At 37.5% G+C, this 25,093-nt stretch overlaps 1 protein-coding gene across 4 annotated transcripts in view; it reads right to left on the bottom strand.

Annotated features, from left to right (window-relative positions):
* Positions 1-21,806, bottom strand: part of RFC1 (replication factor C subunit 1) — a 33,584-nt gene extending 11,778 nt beyond the window's left edge. The window contains exons 1-11 of one of the 4 annotated variants that reach the window (XM_015623794.2): positions 21,372-21,446; positions 20,928-20,964; positions 16,590-16,718; positions 15,570-15,645; positions 14,362-14,481; positions 5,006-5,238; positions 4,188-4,262; positions 2,308-2,385; positions 1,874-1,964; positions 1,546-1,778; positions 364-471 (exon numbers count right to left, since the gene is read on the bottom strand). In XM_015623794.2, the coding sequence (XP_015479280.1) occupies positions 364-471; positions 1,546-1,778; positions 1,874-1,964; positions 2,308-2,385; positions 4,188-4,262; positions 5,006-5,238; positions 14,362-14,481; positions 15,570-15,645; positions 16,590-16,718; positions 20,928-20,942 (1,158 nt within the window). In that variant the 5' untranslated portion in view covers positions 20,943-20,964; positions 21,372-21,446. Of the gene's footprint in view, positions 1-363; positions 472-1,545; positions 1,779-1,873; positions 1,965-2,307; positions 2,386-4,187; positions 4,263-5,005; positions 5,239-14,361; positions 14,482-15,569; positions 15,646-16,589; positions 16,719-20,743; positions 20,880-20,927; positions 20,965-21,371 lie in introns of those variants that run through there. The other 3 variants (XM_015623795.2, XM_015623793.3, XM_033513366.1) reach the window with 3 other exon arrangements.
* Positions 21,807-25,093: the final 3,287 nt, after the last annotated feature.

The raw sequence follows: 25,093 nt of genomic DNA, 5'->3' as shown, positions 1-25,093 counted from the left end.
AAATAATTCTAGAAGTTCAAAGGGCAATAGCTACCAACAACACTTCACATGTTGTTTACCTGACTATACTTGTGCTTCAAGCATAGCATGTCAGTTAAATGAGTGACATCAATCTTCAACTTTAAGACCAGAAACTACTTTTCATCATCAGGACTTCCTAAACCAAGTTCTGAATAGAAACTCTTTAGCAGACTTCCTTACATTTAGCCACTGCTTTACATTACAATTTAGGTTTTTCTAATACATTCTTCCTACTGGGAAAAAAATATCAGTCTTTAAACAGTTAAGTTGATGCTTATTAAGCCACTTACAGCAGTAGGTCTACCAAACACTCTGTATATGGAGTCCTGTAGCCAAACTTACCTGAGGTATCTCTTTAGAACCCAGTGCTTTTGGACCCTCACGATTAAGGAAGCTTCGGTAAGCTTGGTAGTTGTTTCGCTTCTTTTCAGAGTCCTCAGGACTTATAGACTGGGTCAGGAGAAGGGAAAAAATTAATATACATATTACATATATAAAAACAGCAAAATAAACACAAGCTTCACAGTTTAAGACACTTTCATGCACCAAAGGAAAAACAAGTTCTAACAGTTGCTTTTAATCTATTAACATGCAATACTGAAGCTTTTTCTGATTTTGGAGCTTGTGTTGAGATTTTTTTTTTCTTGTTCCTTTCAAAAATACTTCAAAAGCACTACAGTTTAAAAAATACATACCCATTGTTTATTGTCAGGTTTCTATAGAGTCATCAATTGCACATGTACATGCACACTTAACTCATAAATTGTCACTTTAAATTCACATCCTATTTAACTTGTGATCTACACTTACATAAAAGCAGAAATACTATGAAGTAGACTTTGAGACACTTAAGCTTCTTAATCAGTAAACAACTGTTAAAAACTCACCTGAAAAGGAGGTGCAGACTCTTCATTCTAATTACAACTGTTATTTGTCAAAATTATATGGTACTTTATACTGTATGATTAAAAGTACGTTTTAATGTTGCCAGTAACTGCTGGTGTTAAACAAATACAATTATCGAATCAAATAAAAAAAACTAAACTCTGTTCCTACACAGCATATCAATAGTAACAAAAAATATGAGACTAGAGAGTGAAATATAAATCCCTAAACAATGACATCTGTCATTCTAACCACAGAACAGATCCTCAAGATCCGTAAGTTTTCACTCCCATCAGTAAGTTTTCACTCACTAAACGTCAGAATTCCTGCATTCTGTGTTTTCCAGTGAAGTTAAACAAGAGAAAGCACAGAACTGATGCTGCAGTGTACCTGCACACCTTAATGGACATGAAAGAACCTCAGGTCCTTGATCTGTTTAATTTACACTTTGCCAGGTAATTTTTTCCACATAGTTTTACAATCACTGTAAGGAAGGAACTTACAGTCTTACCAGAACTCAAACCTTTAAAAGCTGCCCAGGAGATTGAAAGTACCAAGTTACAACAGTGACACAATACACAAAAACTATTTTCCTGCAAGCTCCACCAAGACATCCAAATTAATTTTGATAGCTCCTACCTCAGTCTTCTTGGGAGAAACTTTCTCCTTCTTTGGTGTTGTCTTCTCTTCTTTCCCCGAAGCCACTTTTTCCCTTGATAGTGAATTTTGAGCACCTCTTTCCTTTTCAGCCATCACTTCTTTTTTACCATCAGATGATTGTGGGGATAAACGAGAACCTTTCAACTGTTCAGGTTTCGCTTGTGGCTTTACAGAGTAATTCTTGGCTGCACCAGCTGAGTCTGTTGCTTTCACTTGAAAGGAGGCAGAGGGAGAAGAGCTCATATATAAAAATGCATCTCATTAATACTATTAATTAGTGCAATGCTTTTCAAGTCCTGTATCCTACCTCTTTCTGACTGCTTATATCCGGCTGCTGTTGTATTAGGGCTGCTGTTGATGCTCAGTACTGTTTGCTCTCCTTCTGTATCTTTCCGAGCCTAAATAAACACACAATGCCTAAGTCAGGGATGTGTGTCCCAAGCTACCACTGGGACACAGCAACACACTTCACTTAATTGTGACTAGAACTTAAAATACCATCCCAACACAGACATCCAGCACACACTGCCTGATTAGCAGGACACCCATTACTGAGCAAGGAAAAGCCAGGAGGGAAGTATAAAAAGTGAGCATGCTACTTCCATGAAAACACTTTCCTACTGGTTTTAATGCATTTGTAGGTGTCATGGGGTGACACAGAAGTCTCAAAACTAAAGTGTCTAAATAAGAACAATCCCAAAAAAGCAATTCCTAAAAGCTTAAGTATAAAAAGAATTAAACCTTTTTCTTCTGTGGTGTTTCATCCAACATGGCCAGAGTTCTAGCAAATTCTTCATCTTCATGCAGCTGTCTCTCCAGCTGAAAGGGAAAAAAAGCTTTAGGCTAATGCCAAACAACTCTAACAACACTAACTCTAGCATATTTTTAAAAAACTCTAAGTGAGCACACAGCTAGAAAAAGGCTGTCCTACCACAGGCAAATAAATTTCTGGAAATGGCATTGAAGAATTAGTTGTTTCCCCAGAAAGCAAGACTAGTTAAATCTAATGAGATTAGTTGAGAAAAATTGATTTGTTGCACTAGAAACATTATTATGCCTACATATGCTGTTTTCAAAGGAGTTTCTGGTTCATAGTTTTTATTGTTGCATACCCTTTTATTTTAAATAATCAAACTTTGAAGGCAGCACCTCACAACAAACAGCTTGCAACAAGATGTAACCTTTTGGCTTTATCAAAAGCAGTCACAAAAGACAAGCAGTAACAATGACTGTTAAAAATTGTTATGATGTCTCCAGAATGAATGTTTTAGTCTCATTTACTACTAGCAACATATATTAAAAAAAAATAAAATCTGTCTGTTTTAGAGAATTTAACTACTGCCCTTAGCTCTGTTCTTAGTGTTTGTGAGTTCTGTTTACTTTAGGGAAGCAAATATACTTTAACTTTCTATTATTTATACTCATAAAACTGACTTTATCTGATAGAAGAACCAGTAAGAACAAATAGTGCACAACATCTGTGAAAGTGATTTATTAGTTGCAAAAAACCCCACCACAGTCAGTTTGGCTTAATTTTTATTTCACTTAACAACATGACCCTGACATCTCCAGTGATAGCTGATCCTTTGGTTACCTTTCCTGTCTAATATGGTGCCTTGGGGAAAACCTTTTCTATTCATGGTGTTCACTACTGCCAATAAATATTGGCCATCGTTTCAACAAGAGAACAACAAAATTACTTTCATAATTGAAATCCAGCATGCTATGCTCTAAGATCCCAATAGATGACTTTATAAAACCAGTATGCCACAGGCATTGTCTGTATGTGAAATCTACCTTCCCTGTGTATATTGAGAAAGGGAAAGGGCAGAGATCACCAAATGCTAAGCCGACTGAGGCAGGGATACACCTGATGTAAAGTACCTTGATGCACAGAAACTCTGACTGTTATAGATAAGATCAGTTCAAATGAAAGACAACATCTTATTTTTCCTGACAGGTTGTTTAACTTTCTAGTAGGGTAAAGCTGGATTCATTTACTCTCATCCCTTACCTTCAGAGGTGCAGATTTGTCTGTACAATCTACTTATTTCAAACAATACTCAATATTACAAATATATGTAGGAAATCAAATTGCCCCAAAAGCAAGTAAGTATGTGTAAGTGTACCTTCCCCTCATATTAGTACTGATTCAAATAGGAAAGCTTAAGACATGTAAGGGTCATTCATATTTTTCTCAACTATATGAAAATTCAGAAGACAAGTAAAACAGATCGTGGATGGCAATGATTTTTAATTTTTTCACTCCAGACAAAGAAAAAAAAAAAAAAAAAAAAAAAACCACCATCAAAACACTACCAAACATGAGGAAGCAGAAAGTGAATTCTGTGTGAAAGGCAGGCTTATTAGAAGCACATCAGCTGCACAGATAGAGAAAGTCTGGATAGAAGGAAAATAGATTAAATGATACATTCTATTTACACAGCTGAAATAATGCCTATAAAAATGACTGTGTGTGACCAGGCTTGCACATATTGATGAATTTTATTACACTTAGTTATAGCATGCCTGGAAAGTCCACCTTAATTTCTTAAGGAAAAACAATTTTAAGTTAAACAAACTGCTCTTGATATAGAGTATTAAATTTGTAAAGTTTTTACCTCTGAGTCTTCTTCAAGCTGCAGTTGCCTAGCAATGGCCTCATCATCTAATGTGCTGTCACTGCTCTGTGAAGGCTGTATTAAAGAAAAAAGACCAACTATTCAGTTACCCCATTACTGTGTCAATTATAATAATTTAATATGTATAGATTACTTCTGTCTGCTTCTAGAAAAGGACTGTGAATGAGACATGCAAAATTAATTTCTAGCTCTCAAACCTAAACACTATTAAATGAGGCTATTTTCAAAGGACTTCATTATTCAAAACAAGACCATGCTATAATATAAATGTCTCAGCTCTTCAAACAATGCTGAACACCTCTGAAGCTATCACCAGTTGGCCCACTTGAAAAATATATCAATAACTACACTGGGAATTTTTAAGTTCTTCTATACTTTACTTAGTGATTTGTTATTCCATGAACATGTGTGCCATAAAGCTTGGGAAAATAATCTTCTCCCTCTCCTGCCTGCCCTCCACCCTCAAATATAAGCTATCCCTTCCACTCACTAACCTCAGAAAACTTAATGGATTTCAAGAAAACTTAATGGATTTCAAGAAAAGTCACCTGAGAAGGGGCAATAAGAAAATACTGCCTTCAACTTTGTGCTATCAAACACAGAAATGCTACTCCAAACTTGTATTTGAGGACTTAACCTGCACACACGGATCATCAGAGCTCAACTTCCACATGAGACATCATTACTGAGTAACATGAGGTAGGAGCAGCAGTTAAGTAGTTCCTTGTAGTCAAGCTGCTCATTTGGAGCTGCCATCAGACACACGAGCAGCCTAAAGGAACATCATCAGTACTCACCTCTTTCCTTTTACTTGCCACCAGTTTCTTTTCTGAGCGTTGGACACTCCTTGTCCCAAAGAAATCAAGTGCAGAGGTGGGAGTCTGTTTCACTGGAGACAGGGGTTTGCTTTTAGCTTGTGGTTTTACCTCTTCTTTTTTCACAGTATTTGTTCCTGGACGACCAGTCGCTGACATCCCATTCTCCTTCGGCTTCAGGGAAATTCTTTTATTGGCAAAATCATCATCCTCATCTAAACACAAAGAGAATTCCATCACTTCTGGTACACAGAACTCAAGTTCTAGTAACAGAACTGCCAAGAGAACTATTTTAGCACATTACATCAACTCAGATCTTAAAAAAATGCTACAGGCATGAAGAAGTTTTTTGAAAAAAAGGCCGAGTTTCACAGCACATAGTATTTAACAACTTTAATAGCTTAACTTGAGTCTGAACAGACTCAGTACTGAAATAACAACACATTTGTTACTTGTGTAATGTATTAACATTACATCTCAATTAGAGAAGTTCAGAAGGAATGCCTTCCCTTCTTAAATGTGGAAAACAATAAACAGAAGAGCCAGATCAGTAACTCTCTCCTTAACTAATGAATGTCAAATTGAACAGCACACCTCTTCCTTCACATTTTATGTGAAATGCAAAGGCACATTTATTTTATTACTTTATATTATTCATCAACAAAACAGCTAATATAGGCTTTGTAGACATGTATTCTTAAGAATCTCTCCATCTTACATTACAAACCAAGAAAAAATAACAGAACATTTTCTTTACCAAAAGAAAAAAAAAAAAAGATTCTTGGGTAAGTTTCCTTGGGTTATTCTTAAAGTATTGTTCATAGTTTATGAATGTTTTAGCAAAAACATTTCAATGCCATTTTTTCAACTTTTTCCCTTTTAGAAATTCTATAAGATCTCTACATCTTTGCACTTAAACACATTCTCCTTCCAGTACAGTCAACGTCAACTCAAAAAAATCCAACAATTTCACAGAATGCAGAAATCAGACAAGGTCTGCAAGACAAAATGGATTCTTCAGTTTGAAAGGAGGAGGAAAAGCAGCATACACAGTCTTACTAAGAATTATCCCACAGAATGCGGGAAAAAATTTTAATCTCTCCTTTTCAGACTCTTATCTAATAACCAGCATGTGGTCTGCCCAGCAATGAAAGTGTTTGATGGCCATTTATAACTTCTGAACCCAAACTCTACATACAGTCAATCAAACAACAAAAAATTAATATTAAGAACTTCAAAGAGTTTTATGTCATGTTGAAGTCTTATGGACAGTTACACAAATGAAACCCTCTGAGGCATACAAAACCTCACTTATCATTGCCATGTGACTAGATTAATACAGCAGCACAGAAGACAAACATCAGTGAACAAACTTCTGACTAGTGATAAAAACACCATCTTTGTGAATTCTTCTACAAATTCAAAGTGAGCAAATAAAATGAGAGAAAATCCCCCAAATTAACATTAGACACACTAAAAAAAATATAGGAAAGACTTGAGAGGAACAGAAACAGAGGCAGTTTTATTTGCATGCCTCTAACTGAAATCTAGTTTTACTTTCCTCAAAATACAGATGTTTTAGACTCACCTCAACATACCATAAACACAGATTGTTGTAAATATCTGTTTTTTAACAGAACTCAAATTGAAGCATTATCACAAAAACATGTTCATTTTCCATCAACCCCTAATTTAAGTCCCCATATTTCTTTTCATAAAAAAATTTGTTTTCTTACCACCTCCCTAAGTTTAGAAGATGTTATATGTCTGTCATCTCTTATTTTTGTTGTACTCTAGACAAAGATGGAGGGAAATAATTGTTTTTGTTTCACCTGTTCTCAACAGATGGCAGTGTTTTAGAGTGTTTTAGGCATCAGCCAGAACTTGCTGCTACTGAACATTCGCTAGGCAGGATATAATGAGAAGCAAGCAGGATTCTGCCTATTGCTGAGAGAGGGAGGGAAAAAACTAACACAAAGATGCATCTGGTAAGGGGGTAGATTAGTTCAGCAGTTAAAATGAGAATGCGTAAAGATAAAAGTTTATCCAGGTGAAAGTGACATTTCAGCCAACTCAATTCACAATGTAATAAATGGAAGGAAAATTCAATCCCAGGCCCTCAGCTGACAGCAGCAGGCTTTACACAAAGGTAAAAGGCTTACTATTCTCAACACAATTTATTTTTCTAATGCAGCAGTAAATATCCTACTGCCATTTAGCTCAATTTCACAAACTATGACTTATCAGGGAGATTTGGTCACTAGATGCTGTAGACTCCTAATTTGCAGCAGTTTCAACTCTGAATAGGAGATTGCTTATCTCAAACAACTTCAAGAATATTTTTGGTTCTTTCAAATTTTTCAGTTTAACCAAAAAAAAACCAAAAAAAAAAAAACACATTTGCAGGAGTAAAATATACCACTACTGTAAATCAGCCATTAATGTAGATGTAATTACATTTATTTGCCTTAAGATTACACTAATCCTATTCTGCCCCCCCTGGTCCCAGTTTTTCTTAAACTAAGGACTGCCCAATGCTAAAAAAAGAATTTTTACTTATCATTATTGTTATCAGAAGATCTGTATGCAATATTGATTTTTGTCATTATTCACTTAAAGCCATAAACAGCAACAAAAGCCAACAGGATATTGTTTTCTCTTAAGTAGAAAGAAGTAAATACAATTAGATTTTAATTAAAAAATATATAGACTCAAGTAATTTATGAAGCCAGTACTACATATTATCAATAATGAAAACTTGGCTTTAATTATGTTATTCCAAGAAATGACAGGATTATAAGCATTTATGGACTGCAAGCAGTGGCTGAAGATGGACAAGAGACTCACTTATGAAGAGTCATTAACAAATGTAAATAAAGGGAGAATGAGAACATGTAAGTTATCATTAGAAAACAAAACCATCCTGATTCTATTAAGTGGGTTTCAAAAGAGGCTTCAGGAGACTGACATTCAGGCTACAGTATCGTCCCAGGTTCAGGAAATTCATAAACACATCACAAATTTACCTGATCTCCAGGCACTCCCCTTATTTCAAGTACCAATAAACACCAACTTTTTCAGCAAAACCTTAACGCTATTCCTTGAAACAAACTGCTCCCACACACCTACTGCCACAGAAGTGAACAGCAAAGTTAATCAGCTGCACACTTCCAGTCCCCTTACAAGCATGAAGGTAACTTTATTTACAACTCTGAAAATGCCAAGAGAGTCATAATATTGCTGCTGCTCTAATCAGGCCAATGTTTCTAAATACCTGACCTGTAAAAGGATAAAGATGTGTTCTTATTCATACAAGCAAACCAATAATTTGTAGAAAATACAAGTGAAAGTTTGGGGTTTAATTTGTAAAAATTGTAGATTAATTGCATTCTTATAGCAATTGCTGGGCAAACCTTGAGATAGCCTTACATGGGGGCATGGACTTCACTGAGAAATAGGAATCAATTTCATCATCAACTAGATGACTTTTCTGTTGTAAAACCTTTCTACATCTGACCATTATTCCAAAACCAGTATTTCCTGTTTACATTGATCAATCTTTGTGCGCTACACAACGGAAAAATATCCTGAACATACACATCTTTATTTTTCCAGGATCTGCTTAGAACTACAGATACAGGTAAAGACTGTACATTCTAGTTGAGGCTTCTGGAAATCGAGTACATGTGACAAAGGGAAAGCTAATCATGTGATCAACAGAACACACAGGCAGTGACAATCAGGAGATTGCTTTTAATTATTTTGTATGCAAACACTACACATGAAGCAGGGATCTATTATGCCAGGCAATGTAGGAGGACAAACTTCCCTAGCAACAAACACCTGTCATCCTGGGGGTTTTAAGAGCTATTCCATGACGTTAAAGCACAGTTGGCTGGCTTTCATTTCATACACCATTCCAGCAGTAGCACAATTATGTTAATAAACCAATGCCAGTAGGTCATTTTTAACTGTTTGTTACTCCCCTCCCTCCCTGCTATCCTCGCCCTTTCTCAAAAGAGTTTCACCTGCTGATTATGGAACAACATCTGTGGCTGTTCCCTAACTGAGCCTGATGAAAATTTTCTAGGCTGTTTTAAACATAAATTCAGATCCTTTTAAAAGGCCTGGGGACAGGAAATTACCTCAGCCGATCTAAAAAGGAAGCAATCTATTGCAGGCAGGGACAATGGCAACAAGCAGCATAGGACAGATCCTCAGAGGGCCTTCAGAACAATGTATTTTATTAATTTATTATTTCTGTACTGTCCAGTTGCTTGTCTCTAGAGAATATAATTCCCTGGCTCCTATTCTATTTAGGATACAAAATATTTAAGGCAGAGACAGCCTCTTACTATAATGTCACAAAACCAACTCCAAATACAGGCAAGGGCACCTACAGATTATAAATAACTTGTACTTATTATGACATTAGTTGAATGGCATTTGTAGACCCCTACCTAAGGATTTCTGTATGGAGCTAAAGGACTATATCCTAAAATCATTAAATCTACATTACTTGAAAAAAATTATAATACTCTGGACATTTCTCAGTTTCAATGACACCTGCACAGGTACTTAAAACAGTTCCTGTCCTACAGACCATGCGATCCCCAGTAACTGGCATTGCTGTCAGCTAAACTGAGAGTGCAGAAAATAAGGTTTGTCTACAGCCCTAGTATTGACTTTATTTACTTTACCTATGCATGGGTCAGCACTCAATACTCCCAACACTTGGCAGGATTGAGTTCTGTACTCATTTTCTGCCTAAAGTAACTCTTTCAAGAAGACTATCTTTATGATAACCACTTCTCAAAAAAGCCAGCAAGTCTATTCCAACTCAACCCCTGTTCTTCTTCTTCTAGAAATTCCTTCTAAAGAACAGATGCTATGTGTGATGAGCAAAGTGTATTTTTTCTTTATCCTCATTTAAAAAAGCTCTTCAAATTGCAACCTACGTTTAAAAATTTAGATATGTCATTATGTCATTGTAGATTTTTCATGCCATTTCTCAAAAAACTAACTGATTTTAGATGTAATACAAACATGCACTTTAAACCACAATTATTAACACTTGGCCTATATTGATAGGTCAAGGTTCTGTGCTGTTATAAAAATATAAAGCTTACCTGAATCATTTCACCTTTACACCCCTGAAACAAATTTACCTTTGTATTTTTCAGTTATAAAGCTGAAACCTTAGAAAGTTGCCTCTGTTTTATTTTTCACTTTGAGATAAAAAGGTTTAGAGATACAATACTGAAATGCAGTTTACTACCATGAGTTAGACACTTGAGTGTCAAACTACATAGCCTTTGATATCCTTGGTTCAATACATACCAAATTGAATTGTTAGTCAAGTCTGTATGCTTAGTTTTGGGACCATTAAAATACGTAAGGGTGAATATATTTAAACCAAAATAAATTATCTTAACCTGCAAACCTATCAATTATAGCAACTCCTTCCAAATGAAACGCTTGCACTTGGCATAGAAACAGCTGTGTGTATTACCTCAGCAAGCAATTAGAAAGGATCAGTCCATTAACTTATTCCAGCTTATTATTATTGAAACTTTTATTCACTTAAGCAGGTTATTTTTCTACAACAGTAGTTCACAGAAGCAGATCTGAATCCCACCATGCAACAAAATTTCATGTTCTGGTCTAATTGCCTGAAGTTACCTGTGTGACAGGAATATTCAGTAATGTCACATGAATAATTACAAAACTGGAAAAAAAAAGTAACTTCAAGCAATCCAGGCAAATATAAATGTGCTAATTTTTTCCAGCTGCAGCTCAGGCAGCTCAACTTACTTAGCCTCTCAGGACACAGTGCTCTGTTTTCAAACAAAATCAATCTGTGTAGAAAAAAAAAATCTAAACATAAATCCTCTTTTTACATTTTGAAGTAATCCAGCAGATTAACCACATTAAGACTGGTTACTGTAGCAGCTCAATGAAGATGTCTGAAAAGGAGGAAAAAGGTCTCCAGCATGGAGAATAGGCACAGGCAGAGGAAAGCAGCAATATCTTGAGCTAACACAGCTACAGCTTGAAGAGCTGCTACAGAGACTAAACTAAAATTAATTTTATTTCATGTCCTGCCATGTTTGAAATACAGGCTGACAAGTAATTCTAATATCTTCTGATAAATTAATCCTTTTTTTAGTCATAACTACATTTATATCTCAATATTGCTGTTATCCTAGTTCCTGTACACATCACTTCTATATGGATAAGATCATACTTTACTTCATCCACATGTCTGGTTTACACTTACTCCCCTACTCAGGGAGATTACTACCATACATTCAGTATGTTCATACAACACTCCTCTCAACTCTTAAGAGACTGAGAACAAGAGCATATTTACCATTACATGATCCCCTTATGTTGTACTGCTGGTATTCCCAAACTTCACCAAATCAATTTTAAACAGGCTCACTCCTCAATAACTCTTAAGTATAGCATTTTCCGTAAGTAAGTAGAACACAAGTATTGCCCAGGAAGTGCCAGTGACAATATTTTATTTCACTGTGAAATATTTCAGTGAAAGACATTTATTCACTGACAGCCTGCTGCTCATTTGAACCTGTGCTTGGATGTGGGGACTGGTTTTTGCCCACCAGTATTAGCACTTAATTTTTTGTCTGAGGTTGTTTGGGTTTGTTTTGTTGTTCGTTTCTTTGCTCATCCCCAATATTCTTTACATTAGAAGAGTCTGTATTCAACAAGGATCTTCACAAGCTATTATTTTTGTCCTGTCTTCTAAGCTAAGGAACAATCTTCCAGTAACTTGCAGACCTCCTCAGTTCCTACCATGTCAGTTTGTCTACCTTGATAAATAATTCAGGCTATCACTACAATAAGGCTTTTCTATTTTTAAAAATATTCAAGCAATCAAGCACAAGGCAATTGCTACGTATACATGATTACCTCTACACAATGTATATGAAAGATTAAGTATTCATCATTAAGTATTCACTTCAAGAGAGGTCAAAATTCTTGCTAAATAACCACCTGTGATGAAACCAGATGAGGTTCAACGAACCATGCTAACAGGTCATCTACAAAGTTCAAGGTTCTATACTTCATTAAACAGTGCAAGTATTATTTTAACAAGTACAGTGAACATCTGGATTTTTCCCAATCCCCTAAGACTGTACTACCAACAAAGAAAGGCTCTTTTTCCCCCTTGTTACTGTGCAGAATAACTTAGTTTTATCTTTGGCTATTATTTAACTAAATATTTATTTAGATTAAATGTATAATTAAAAAACAAAGAGCAACTATTCTTGCTTTCTTCTTTTGTCTTTTAAAAAATTAATTTGTTCACAAGCCAATAAGAAACAAAGCAACACAATAATCCAGATCAGTCTACTCTTATACAAATCAAAAGGTTAATTTCCTCAAACACTTTTGGAGAAAGATGTATCCCATGTAGACATATCTTGTATATAAGATACATATTTACTTAGATATATAGGTATATAAGTATTGAATATATTATTCAATACTTAATATTGAAGTACAATTTCAAATTCTTTTTCAGCTGAAAAGAAATTCAAGCAACAAGAGAAAGTTTCAAATTAAATTGAAAAATAGGTTGAGGTAATCAGCTGCTAAACTTCTATTGCCTTCTTGATGCTACAAGGCTCTTTCAAACACTGCTATGGACAGAGCCCTTGAGAATGAGATTCTGACTTTTGAGTGAGTCCAAGCTGCATATTTTTGGTTGATGTTTTCAGTTCCATAACAGTAAAAAAAAGGACAAATTCATACAAATTCTGTTAGGACCTTTTTTATCTGTATGTCTATATTCCTATTCTTGTAAAGCATATTTATCTGAAGCCAACTGCTGTATTGATCCACTTCAATGCACTCAGCTTGACAGTTCCATCAGGCAGAAGAAACAATTTATAGAAACGAAATGTAAACAAAATTCAAGCATTATGTCTCAAGGTTATAAAGGCATTGTTTTAAAATACATTGTTAAATCAAACCTATGTGTACTTAAGACTCTTTTGATAAGAGTAACCTTGAGCCCATGGTTTTCAGGGATTTCACTAATAACCTTGAATAGTGTTCCCATGGTATCCCTATGCACAAAATCTCGATTACACCACTTGGAATTGTGTAATAAACCTAAATATATGCTGCTTATTACCCAGAAATTTGATCATTTACCTACTCTAGGGTAAGTGCTTTTAAAGATCCTTTTAATTAGGAAAGAATTGAGGGAAGAACTGTCAAAGGAAACAAAGCTTTGAGTAAAAGGATAAATAAGACAAATTAAATGTTCATGTTATTTTGGAAAATTGAACGCATTTGAATACCTGATGTGGTACAGCAATATGCTAGGTCAACTACCCAGCACAAGCAAAATAAGCACAATGTATTTTAGAGACAGAAAAGACCCCGAGGAGGAAGAAAGGTATGGGGAAAAAAACAGCTGAACAATACTGCAGCAAACAAATCCTTTTTGTTTTAAAAATGTATGGTAGTATTATAGGGAGCCAATGTTTATGTTCAGCAATAAACCTACCCAAAAAACCCCACTACCATACCTAGGGACATTGTCCACTCTTCCAAAGCAAAGTATAACAAAACTCAAAGAGGGATTACAAAGAAGCCCTACTGAAATTCTATTACTTAAAAAACATGTTTTATCAAAACAGATTTGGATTCAAGTCTGTTAATTAAATCACAGTTTCTTCAGGAAATACTGTGGCTAGCAAAGAACTCTTCTCCAGAGACAAATACAGAAGGCAGAAGACAGCTTCAACCCAACTCAGATGGGGTGCAGAAGTACAGGCAAGCATTGCAGCAACTGACAAAATAAATGTTTGTGTTGAGAAGTCCAAAACAAAACCCAGGAACTTTTTAGTCACCAACATACCACACAGAGATTGGACATGGAAGGTTATGTATCAGGTAAAATAAAAATCCCTGTTTTCAAACCTGCAGCCAACAGTCATTTCAAAGTATGCTAGTGAGCAGCTGAACTATATTAAAAGTACTTCCTTAACTTCCTCCCTTAAATCTACGGAATTCTCTTAAGCAAGGAAGCATTACCTCATTAAACTACATGCCTATTTAAATCAACCTAAGCCACTACTCAACATCACCTCAGTTTTCACCCTGCACCTGACTTTACAGTACTTGAGGCTAAACTTCTGAAGCCTTTGTGGTTAGCTTGTTTAAGGAGAACATAATTTGTCTTCCTCGGTATTAGGTTTTATGGTCACATTTAACTCTATCAGTCAAACAATCCATCCCACTGTAACATAACCCACCCCACTACAGGTGAACATATAATGATATATTTCTTCCATTACCTGTCTCTGAAATATAAACAACAGGATCCTGCTTTAGAACTTTACCAAGTTTTGAAGTAGCTGCTTTTTTCTCAGGTGACTTCTTGGATTTTTTCAATGACTGCACCTCCTCTTCTGAATCTGTGTTTTGACCACAACATAAATGTATATTTCCTCCACATACGCATAGGCTTTAAGTAATAGATCACAGAACAGTTAACATGTGTTCACATATATTCAGCTGAGTGAGAAAAAGACTCCATCTTCCTACCATATGGTAGGAAGGTCAGAGCTTAGCTTCCCTTTTCATCCACCATATAAATGACTAAATGAAAATTTGGTCAGAACTCAGTCCTGACAGTGTTTTTTGTTTACATACAATAAATATTTTGTTATTTATTTCAGTAACTGCTATATCTGTACAGCAACCTTTCCAAAAATGAATGTAACCTTCAAAAATATCACAGCAATGTACTTCAAAAAAACCAAACACCCACAACAAAAAAATTTTAAAGAAATTTTAAAAAACTCCAACACCAAACCCACAAAAAATATAGTATTATGCTGGGCTGTTCAAATAGGTGGAAATCTATTCCAAAAGCTAACAACAGGCAAAAAAAAAAAAAATTCACAGAAGTGCTGCTCTGATTTTTCAGAATAACACTGGTGAATTGCCACTCACATCACCAGCCATTCTCCATGTCACAAAAGCTGTTGAGATGACAGATTTACACTACTGTGGATTATGGGTCCCAGCATCCACATGAATAGACAGGAGAAACTGAAGAAGCAGAGACAACTAACAAGTTGGGCTAACCTTAGTCTACCGCTTTTCATGCTAAACACAAATATATTGTAACTATATCTGAAAAAAAAAAGAGTGGCTACAGTCAACTGACTTGAGTACTGGCAAAAAACAAACAAAACCACCATCAACACCACCACCAAAAAACCACATGGTTTTCCATCTTGCAGAGCTTAGAGCACTATTTCTCTTTTTCTCTCCTACTTCTAAAGGGTTAGAACTTGCCAAATATCCAAACAATATCAGTACTTTAAAGGTAGAAGCAATATATTAATTTTGTATTCCTACTATTCCTCACTGCTGAACAGGAACTGTTCATAAAACTCAACCCACAAAAACTTTCAGATATACAATTTACCTAATGAATGTTGCATGCCGATGCAAAAAATACAAAGGAATATTCAGAAACAACTATTAACATTACCTGAATCATAGATTATTCTTCTCTTCTTTTTCATCCGCTTTTGTTTGGAATCATCTTCACTGGGTGAATTATTCACCTAAGTATAACAGTCCATTAGCTCAACCATTAAACAGATCCTCTCAGCTTTTAGTCAGTCATGCTTTCAAATTTATGAGTTTCAAACAAATTCTAACAGAAATTACTAATTGTCCAATATTACATTTGCCAACGGTCTTGTGCTAATTTCTGCGTGGAAGGGGGGAAATAAGGAAGAATTTTCACATTGAAATTACATAGTCAGAATACTTATTTAAGTAGCATTTTACTTCTAAACTGTTATGTTTCACATTAAACATTCTATTTTATTAGAAATTCTTCCACTCTTTAAATGATTTTAAAACTAGCTTTAGCCATTGCTTTCCTTTTTATACAGCTCAGACGATTAACACATAAAGTAGTCTGAAACCAAAACCCAATTTAGTTTTAGTTTTAATCTGTCATTTTAAAGAATTTGGTCTTCACAGCAGGTTTAGAGAAGTGATCCAAATAAACACAATGTTCATGTTTCCTGCACAGGTGTTAAAAATACTGGTCAGCAGGCACTACACCACAGACTTTTTTACCTCATTTGTAAGCATGACACCTTTATGATATGTCTGCATCTACTGGGCGCAAACCTTGGGTTTATTAGATTAAAAAACTGCATTAGCAAACCTACTTAGAGAACTGTGGCAAATAGCCAAAATAACTTCAAATATATGAGACTGTTCCTACACTAGCATCTAACTGTAACAACTTCTAGCTAACTTTGTCCAACAAACCAAATTTCTTGAATCGGCAATTTTCTTCACCACCTACCAAGTTTTATTGCTAGAAGTTAATTTTAAGTGGCAGTTTACTCCCATGCCTATAAAAACAACTGACATATAGTCTGTTATTTTAGCATATGAAAAGAACCATGACTTTAAGAAATGTTAGATACACAAACAAACCAGCATCAGAGAAACCAAGCACTTCATAAATATGAAGAGCAAAACTAACCTTAGTCTCCTTTTCCCTTTTCTTCCCATTTGAGGGTCCTTCACCATTTTTAATTTTTTCACTCTTTTTCACAGTCTCACACTCTTGTCGCTTTGCAGGAGGTACAACACCAAAGAATTTCCGGATATCCTAGTAAAAGGGAAAAGAGATTTATAAACTTAAATACAGAGAGCTCTTCACACTACAAAATAGCAAGGTACTAAAGTTACCTTCTCACCAGTTCCATTACATTTATTGATTTTGAAATTCTGTTAACAGTTCAGAAAACAGATAGTTAAAAGTAGCTACTCAGACACCCACACCACCCAAATCTAGTCTTTGAATCATGAAAAACATTTATTTCTTCCTTATTTTGGCATCTTCAGCAATACATCCTGCAAGACAAACTTCCAGCAGTAATGACATACAATGACTTAAGACAGATGCGTAATTATAATTTTTTTTCTGATTAGTTATCACAAACCTAGACCAAAGTATTTATATAGCTAAAATTATTAACACAGCTATGAAGTAGTGTCCTATGTAGAAAGAAAGAAAAGGACCAGGAGCTTGAAACAGTGAAGTAATGGCAGATATTGCATTCTCCACCTTCTCACTTACACCTCACTAAAAAACTAGGTAGCAAGAAACATATAAAATTTAAATTAAAAAAATAATACCAAGATCTATTTTGTTGCTTTATTTTAGTACCTGACCACAATACAGCCATAACAAGCTTTCTAAGCTTGTAAAATCAGCAGTTGAAGCTTAAATTTTAGAAAATCACTGTTGTACACACAAAATCACATCTGACTACTCTTTTTAAAATCTAACAATCCAGTTTTATTAAAAGAAATTGAAAAAGGAGCTACCTGGTTAGTATCACTACCTCCAGGGTTAGCAGACATTTTAGAGAAAGTACCTCCTGTGGTCTAAATTGTAGAGTGCAGATAAAGGATGGGGCTCAGGACTCCACTGGACACAGCTGAGAGCTATTCCCCATCATGGAGCTCAGCTGGCATTTATTATTACAGGAAACCACAAGGAAAGTACTACATTCTTACAAAACTACCATGAAGTCTGATTGATAATAAGGGGTCTTTGAGGCTCTTTTTCCAAGAGTCAACTCCTGTCAGTCTGGATTTAGGGCTTAAAATCAATGGAATATGTATTTTGAAAGCATAAACAAAAGATGGGACATGTATAGATTCATTAAGTGCACTTAAAGCAATTTTCTGGAACTGGAAATGTTGTTTCCTGTAAAAATTTAGGCTCTTTGTGTTTTAACTGCATATATTGTTACAGATTTAGCAAACAGGAGATTGAAAATCGTTCTTCCTCAATGTGACTTCATGCTTTTTCATCCATGGAATTCATGCCTTGAAGCATAGGTTTTCAACATTCTACTATTATATATATATGTGTGTGTATGTGTGTGTGTATATATGTATATATGTATATATTCCTACAATATAAATGCAGTACTATATAAACTGAAATTTTGACTGCTAATACCTGTAGCTAATACGTCTGAAGACAGCATATATTTAAAAAGTCTCCAAGTAGATATTCAGACTTAATTACTCAATTACACTTATTATTAGTGACTTCTTTTTAGGCTTTAAGGTAACATAGGCAAGAGAAAAACAAGTTTCATTAGATCTTTTATGTAGTAAAATAATTCAAATACTTAATACAACGCTGCAAAATAAAGTGACTTTAAAGTTCACCTTTTTTTTTAATAGAAGTTACTTTAAATCTTAAAATACTTGAGGATTTAATTTTAGATCAACACTAAGGTTCTACTCATTCTACTGTTTTCACTAAAAACTGTTAACTAAGTGAGGTGCTCTGCTAATCTACCTTGCTCTGCCAACCTCTGCACTACCTGGAAATTGTTACATGAGCAAACATGAACATATCCCAAAATTACAGTCATCAAACCTGCACACCTGAAAAGTGATAGCAGGGAGTACGTATTACATTGTTTATCCCAGCTTAAAACCACATGTCTGCTTTATTTCTAAAGCTTTTCAGCAGGCTTCTCCAAAGGCCTTTTAGCAATAAGTTTTAATCACTATTTTTCCTTTAACTTGATTTTGAGTGTGGATTCTGGTTCTGGAATCAGTTCTAAAATGTACATAATTCTCGCAGAAACTTTGCAGAACCTTTTGGTGTTTTGCGAGTAGGAAATAATATTAGAATTCTTTAAGATTTATACAAGATTTGAAATGCAAACTTAAAAATACACAGCCCTAAACTACAAAGGAAGACTGACATCTATGCAGAGCCTTCCTCAATATTCCACTATAAAGTGACCAATCTTCTTCAGCTATCCTGCTCCTCAGAGGAAAAGGTAAACTTGCTGACATAACAGTGAATAGAGAATTGCTTGGGAAAAAGGTATGCCTCAGGGCAACAATAAAGTTACCCTTCAGTGAAGCTTTTAACCAGGAATAATGAAACAGATTTTTCATGCTTTTTATAAAGACATGCCAGATAAATTATTAATTCATTGCATAACTAATTGCAAAAATCAAGTCACATATGTATCTATCATACAAGCCTAGGTCCCAGACAGGACCACTTTCCTTCATCCTGGGCTTATCTATTTAACATACTCTGACTGATCTTCCTGTTGGTATATTATGCCATCCATATGTATATAGGACCACCAGGTGGAAGATCTGTATGTTCAACTTTTATCTATGCTCGTTACAATGAGGAAAGGCTGGAACTGTCAAGTTTCCTTCCAGGACATGCCCCCAAAAACCACAGCAATGTGCCTGCCCTGTGTATCCTGGAGAAACTCACCAGCATTGCCGTTCCCCTGCCCATATGGCTAAAATTAAAATAGGCAAGGCTATTTTGGTGTGGGTCCCCAGGGATACTTCAGCAGCAGCACCAGCAAGGAATAACTTTGAACAGTTCCACCTAGGTAGGAGTTGTAACTAAGAATGTGATCACTCTCACTCAGGGGTGTGATTGAGACATAGCATCTGGAAGGCCTAAAAAGCTGGTTCCTGCTCAGCTATCTCCAAGTTTTGCTCACAAATCAGCTCTGACACCTGGCGCTTCCAGAACAATTGCACTAACTAAAATCAGATTTATACTATCCCTTCAGTGAAACCAGTAATACCTGCTTGGATAACTACACTTAATGAACAGTTACTGACAGTGGTAGTCGCAGCAGTTTCTCAATCAGTATCACAGTGCCAAGAGTGTCACAGCTGATGCTCCAGCTCCAGCCATGAGTGTCCGTCTCAGAAAGAGGAAATCCAAGAAACCCCTACTCCTGGGCCTTCATTCTCTCATGTGTACCACTGTAGTTCACTGCTTGGGAACTGGGTCATGGCCACTAATCTGGGTGAAAAAAGAAATCCTTTCTAATACAGATCAGTTTGTTGTGTAACTCTGCACAGCTAAGAATATGCTGCAGAATCAAGCTAACAGGGACTACTTACACTTGGCACTACCTGAAAAAGGTTTGCAAGGGTGTGACATTGACTTGCAATATGCTCACGTTGTCACTGAAAACAGAAACAGAAACAAACAGAACAGACTGCACCATTACCAACATTACTGTACTTCTATTTTTACTATTTCTAAAGCTTCAGCAGAGATGGTTGAGAAGCCACTTCAGCACTGAAAAGGGAATGGGATAAGGCAACTTTTATGCTCCCCAAAATGATGGTTGTCTTCATCCCTTCTAGGACAGGGCCAGACACTGGGAGATGTGTGACATTCAGAAGACCAGAGTGAGAAGTCCTAGGAAGGTAGGAAAGGAGGAAGCAAGCCTTCCAAGAAGATCAGTTTTCTGAAAAGGGGATAGCAGAGAGAGGTCGATTTGTCCTCCTACATAAATTTGAAGTCATCAGCCAGCCCAAAACAAAACATGAAAATATCACAGTTTAATAGTGCCAGGAGTCTTAGTGCTGGCAGACCTCTGTTAGTACAGTAGAAGACTCATCCACCATTGCAGAGCATCAGATGTAAGCTATTAACAAGCTTAAACTCTCTGGAGAGTCCAAAACTTTTCAAAGTTAAGAGTCTGAGTTAAGAGCTGCACCTTAACTTGCAATTTGACATCTGTAGTTAAGCTAGTAAAAGATGTGCACAGAGACTCCATCTGAATAAAAGCAAACTTATCTGAGCAAGAAATGAAAAGGGAATACCATCTTATGCTGACTGCACAGGTGAGCAGCACTCTGGAAAGCACAGAACACGTGTACGTCTATATTTAAAATATCTTTACACTCTACTGAGGGTTGCATCGTTATCTATAAACATTTGTCTACTTCCAGACTTTCAAGCTCTTTTCTTCCCCCATCGGATTGTTTTTCCGCAAATAGTGCGCACCCTCCAGCTCGGCATCAGAAACGCCTGGTGTGTGCTCCTGGTGGAATTAAACAAGAGGTAACACTCCGGCACACCGCGTTTACAGGTGGTTTGTCCATCCGCATTCCTTCCCCGGACGAGCCCAAGGCCCGCGCCCTGCTTCCCGCCCGCTTTCGGTGGGAACGCGAACTGGAGAGGCTCAGCCGCCTCCCGCTCCGGGCAAGGGCATTTACTCGGCTCCTGGCACGCGTGGGAAAGCCTCGGTCCCCGCGGGCGGGAGTGCGGCGGGGCGGCCTCTCCGCCGCGGCCGCTCGGGCACCGCGCGGGGCTGCGCGCCCGGGGCCGCCCGCGGGGCTCGCTTAGCCCGCGCCGGGCCCCGACGGCCCCGCGGCCGCCCCCCGGCCCCGCGGGACTCTGTGCGCCGCCCCCGGCCCGCACACCCCGGCCCGGCGGGGAGCCCCTCACCATGGCGGCGGCGCGGTCCCTGTGCCTAGCGGGACGCTCCCGGCTCCATGCTCCCGCCTTCGCGCCAACTCCCGCGGCCCGGCGCGCGGCGCTGCCGTCACGGCCGCGACGGGCGGGGCTGAGGGGCGGCCGGGCCGTGCCCCGGGCCGGGGCCATGGCAGATACTCCCGGGGAGCCCGGCTGCCTCCAGCGCCGGCCCCGTCCCTCTGGCCCCCGTGGCCGTTCGTGTGCGGGTGGCAGCGGCCCCTCCGTGCGGCGGGGGTTTAACCGCAGCCGCGGCCTCCGGCGCTGCCCCGGCGGGAACGGGAGCGCTGCAGCAGCCGCAGCTCGAAATGGAGCCGCGTGTGCTCGGGCACCTCCGGCAGAGCAGGCGAGCCGGCAGGCTGAACTGGGTGAAAACAGACAAGAAAGCAGTGCCAGGCCTCCATGACTTTGGTCTCTTCATAGAGCACTGAGGCAAATACAGCGCCCAAAACAGGCGGGCAGCCAGGCCCGGGTCAGGGCAGCACTCGAAGGCGTTCCCTGGTCATAAACATGTGATAGTCCGTCCCCTCCTTCCTGCCTGAGGGAGCGTCGGGCTCTCGTTCTGCTAATGGTATCTTCTCCGTGCGCTAAGGCTGGGGAAAGCTCGGAATTTAGGACTCCAAGAGAAACCGGGGAACTAGTGAACGCTGTGTCTTCTGCTACTGACTGTTTAATTTTCTAATTATTTTTTAATGAAATCTTTTAGATTTACTTCCACTGAACGCTGGAAGGGAATAAACTTGGTCAAGCCAAATGAAAACGACTCCATTCTCAAATAGTGCCTGATCTTTAGATTCTGTAGACGTCCTGAATTGCTAATTTTTGTTGGACCTGGAGAAGAAGAGGGAAGACAAACTGAATTTGTGACGTTAAAAATATTGCAAATGATTTAGGAGACCCTTTAAAGAAAACCGACCATACAAGCGCAATTTGTGCTTGTCTCATACTGCAATCCCTAATGCTGTCACTTGTGTTCCCTCTGTGTTCACTAATTGGTGGCATGGTCTCGTTCCAGATAGCTGGTAATGATACCTATCACCATTCCTGTTTAATTCTTGAAACTGGACTTTTAAGTAAGTAAGATCTTGTTTGTACAGAAACTGCTACCATTCTTTCGTGAACACACATGATTAGGTGGGCCCGTGTATTTTCAGTGTTAGCGTGGCTTGTGAGTTTGGGTTTCTGCATAAGGAACACAGCAAGTAAACACAGACCCACAGCTGTGCTTTTTGGCCTGTTTTGCAAGTTATTCCATAAGCACTCACCATAATGGCTATGCAAACAAAGCTGATAGTGCTTTAAAAAAACATCTCCAGTGATAAGTTTGTATTTACATACTGAATTCTCATTATGTAACTTTGAAAGCTGTGCATATTCCTGATACCAGAACTAAAGATCAGTTAAAATGGCTGACATTTATAAGAGCCAAACTGCTCAAATAATGCTAAAAGAATTATTGCAGGTGGTTATCTCTGTTTGTAGTTGATAAAGCTACCTAGAGTAACATCCAGCAGAGGAGTATCTGTTTGTGGGTTTGTGACATCTTCATGTTTCTTGGAAGGCAAGAGTTTAACCCTTTCTGAAGACATCAGACTAAACACCTGGAATGCCTACAATTCACTCCTGAGTATGGTGGGAGACACAGGATACCTCTGTTCCTATGTACACACCTATGGAACCAGTAGAAGTGGGAAAAACCTTGCTCCACCACAGGAGAGAAAATGGAATACTCATTGTATGATGGTGTGCTTTGCAAGATAAAATCAAGGCAAAATCCCTTCTGAGTCTATAATTGATCAGGGGTTGTGTTTTAAAGGCCTATTACCCAACTAAAATTACAGCTTTTTAAAAGGAGATAAAGTACACTTGACTTTACCACTGTGTTTACAAGTATGACATATAATTTTTACAAAATTAGTATTGTTTTCTACCTTTCTGAAACTCACAGACTATTTGGCTGTTTATGTTGGGTTTTTTTTTCCAAAATACATTTTAAAAAGGGAGATATTAACTCTTGAACTTGAGGTTTTTTTCCTCTATGTAGTAAGCCCAGTCCTACTGTTAATATCATTAGTGAAGACTTTGTCTTGCTTATTGAGGAGGTTTTTAATAAGAAAATCAGATTCTCTAAAATTGAGAAATGAAAAAGAATCTCTTATTTTTGATAATATCTTGGGTTTTTTTATTTTCACATGTTTGTATATTGCTATGTAAGACTTTTGGAACTGAAAACAACCTTTTAAGTGAAATTTCAGGTTAAAGTCTGATTTTTTTTTTTTTTGGTAGAAATAATGGGCATTAAAACACTTATTTACTAGATGGTAGTCTCTATTTTGGAAGAATCCCTTAAGGAATATTTTTCTTACTAGATTCTCTAGTATATAAAATTTTTCTGTCATTGTAGAAGCAGAAATTAGCATTTTATTACAGATGAAAAATTCCAAAAATTTTTCATAAAACTGTGTTGTAGTTTCTATTTACACTAGGCTTTCTATAGTATCTGTCACAATTATGTTTCTTTTCTAAAGACTTGACCCATCTCAAACAGTTGTTGCTGTATAAGGTAAAGATAAGGGATTTGTGTGACGCTGTTGTGGGCAATGACATAAGTTGTGCTTCTTTGAGCACCTAACACTAGTAGAGCTGAGCAGCTGATGTTAATGTAAACATTACACTAATTCTGAGTGAACTTTGTCTTTAGGTCTTTTTCTTCATTTGCATATCTAGGCAGAATGAATGTGTCAACTCAGATACTCAGCCTAACATTCAAAACTCTCTCCTTTCAACTAATGTGTTCAGCATTTCTGTAGCTCAAACCCCAGATTTTCAACCCAAAACCCGAAACAAGGAGAGTACATATTCAAGAATCTAGTGAAAAATTGTTTTCTTCATTTGACTCACGTGCCTTTGGCAAAGGCAAAGAACAAAAGGAAAACTGATAAGAATTGAACTGAATGATCATTAGGCGTCCTAGCTATTGAATCTGTATCAGCAAGTGTCCTGGAGATTTCAGCTTCTCCCAGTCTTGATTCATTCTGAAACCAGATTGATTAGGTGCGTGGACAGAGGCAGGAAATCCCACTGTGCAGTATCCTACTGTATGATGTCCTCATACAGCATCAGGGCTGGAGCCTGTCCTGACTCTGCCACTTGAGCCAGTGGAATCATTCATTCTCTCCCCCTCTTTTCACACCCTCACTTCCCAACAGCCCCTGCTCACATCAACTCACTCTTCTGTGCTGACTGCTTTCCAAATTAACAACAGTCATGGCATTTCCTTTCCCCAAGTCTTTGCTCAGGTAATGAAATTCTCCTTCCAAATTTATGTTATTATATCAGTGATGATTCTCATCAGTTAAACTGCTGCCTCTTTAACTTCTTGAAGTTAAATTACAGCCCAAACAGTTAAATACGACCAAGCAGTAAGAAACTGGATTCACAGAGTCTTGAAACATTGAAACACTTTCAAACCTTGATTATAGCATTCTCCCAGTCATGTCAACAATAAGGAAAGAAGTACAGTTCATAACCTTACACAGAGAAGCATCTGAGAGCACCAGTCCCTGCTGCACCTTGCACATCTCAGGCAGGAGCAATGCACTGTCTGCACCCACATGCCAGTGGTATAAGCACTGCTAGATTTAGTGGGATGAAGCCTGTTGTCTTTTCCTTGCCCACAGACTGCCCATGGGGTTACA

Source organism: Parus major, chromosome 4 (genome assembly GCF_001522545.3).
Source record: "Parus major isolate Abel chromosome 4, Parus_major1.1, whole genome shotgun sequence".
In the NCBI taxonomy this organism is placed as follows: domain Eukaryota; kingdom Metazoa; phylum Chordata; class Aves; order Passeriformes; family Paridae; genus Parus; species Parus major.
The sequence above is the reverse complement of the archived record's forward strand: the minus strand, read 5'-3'. Positions and strand labels throughout refer to the sequence as shown.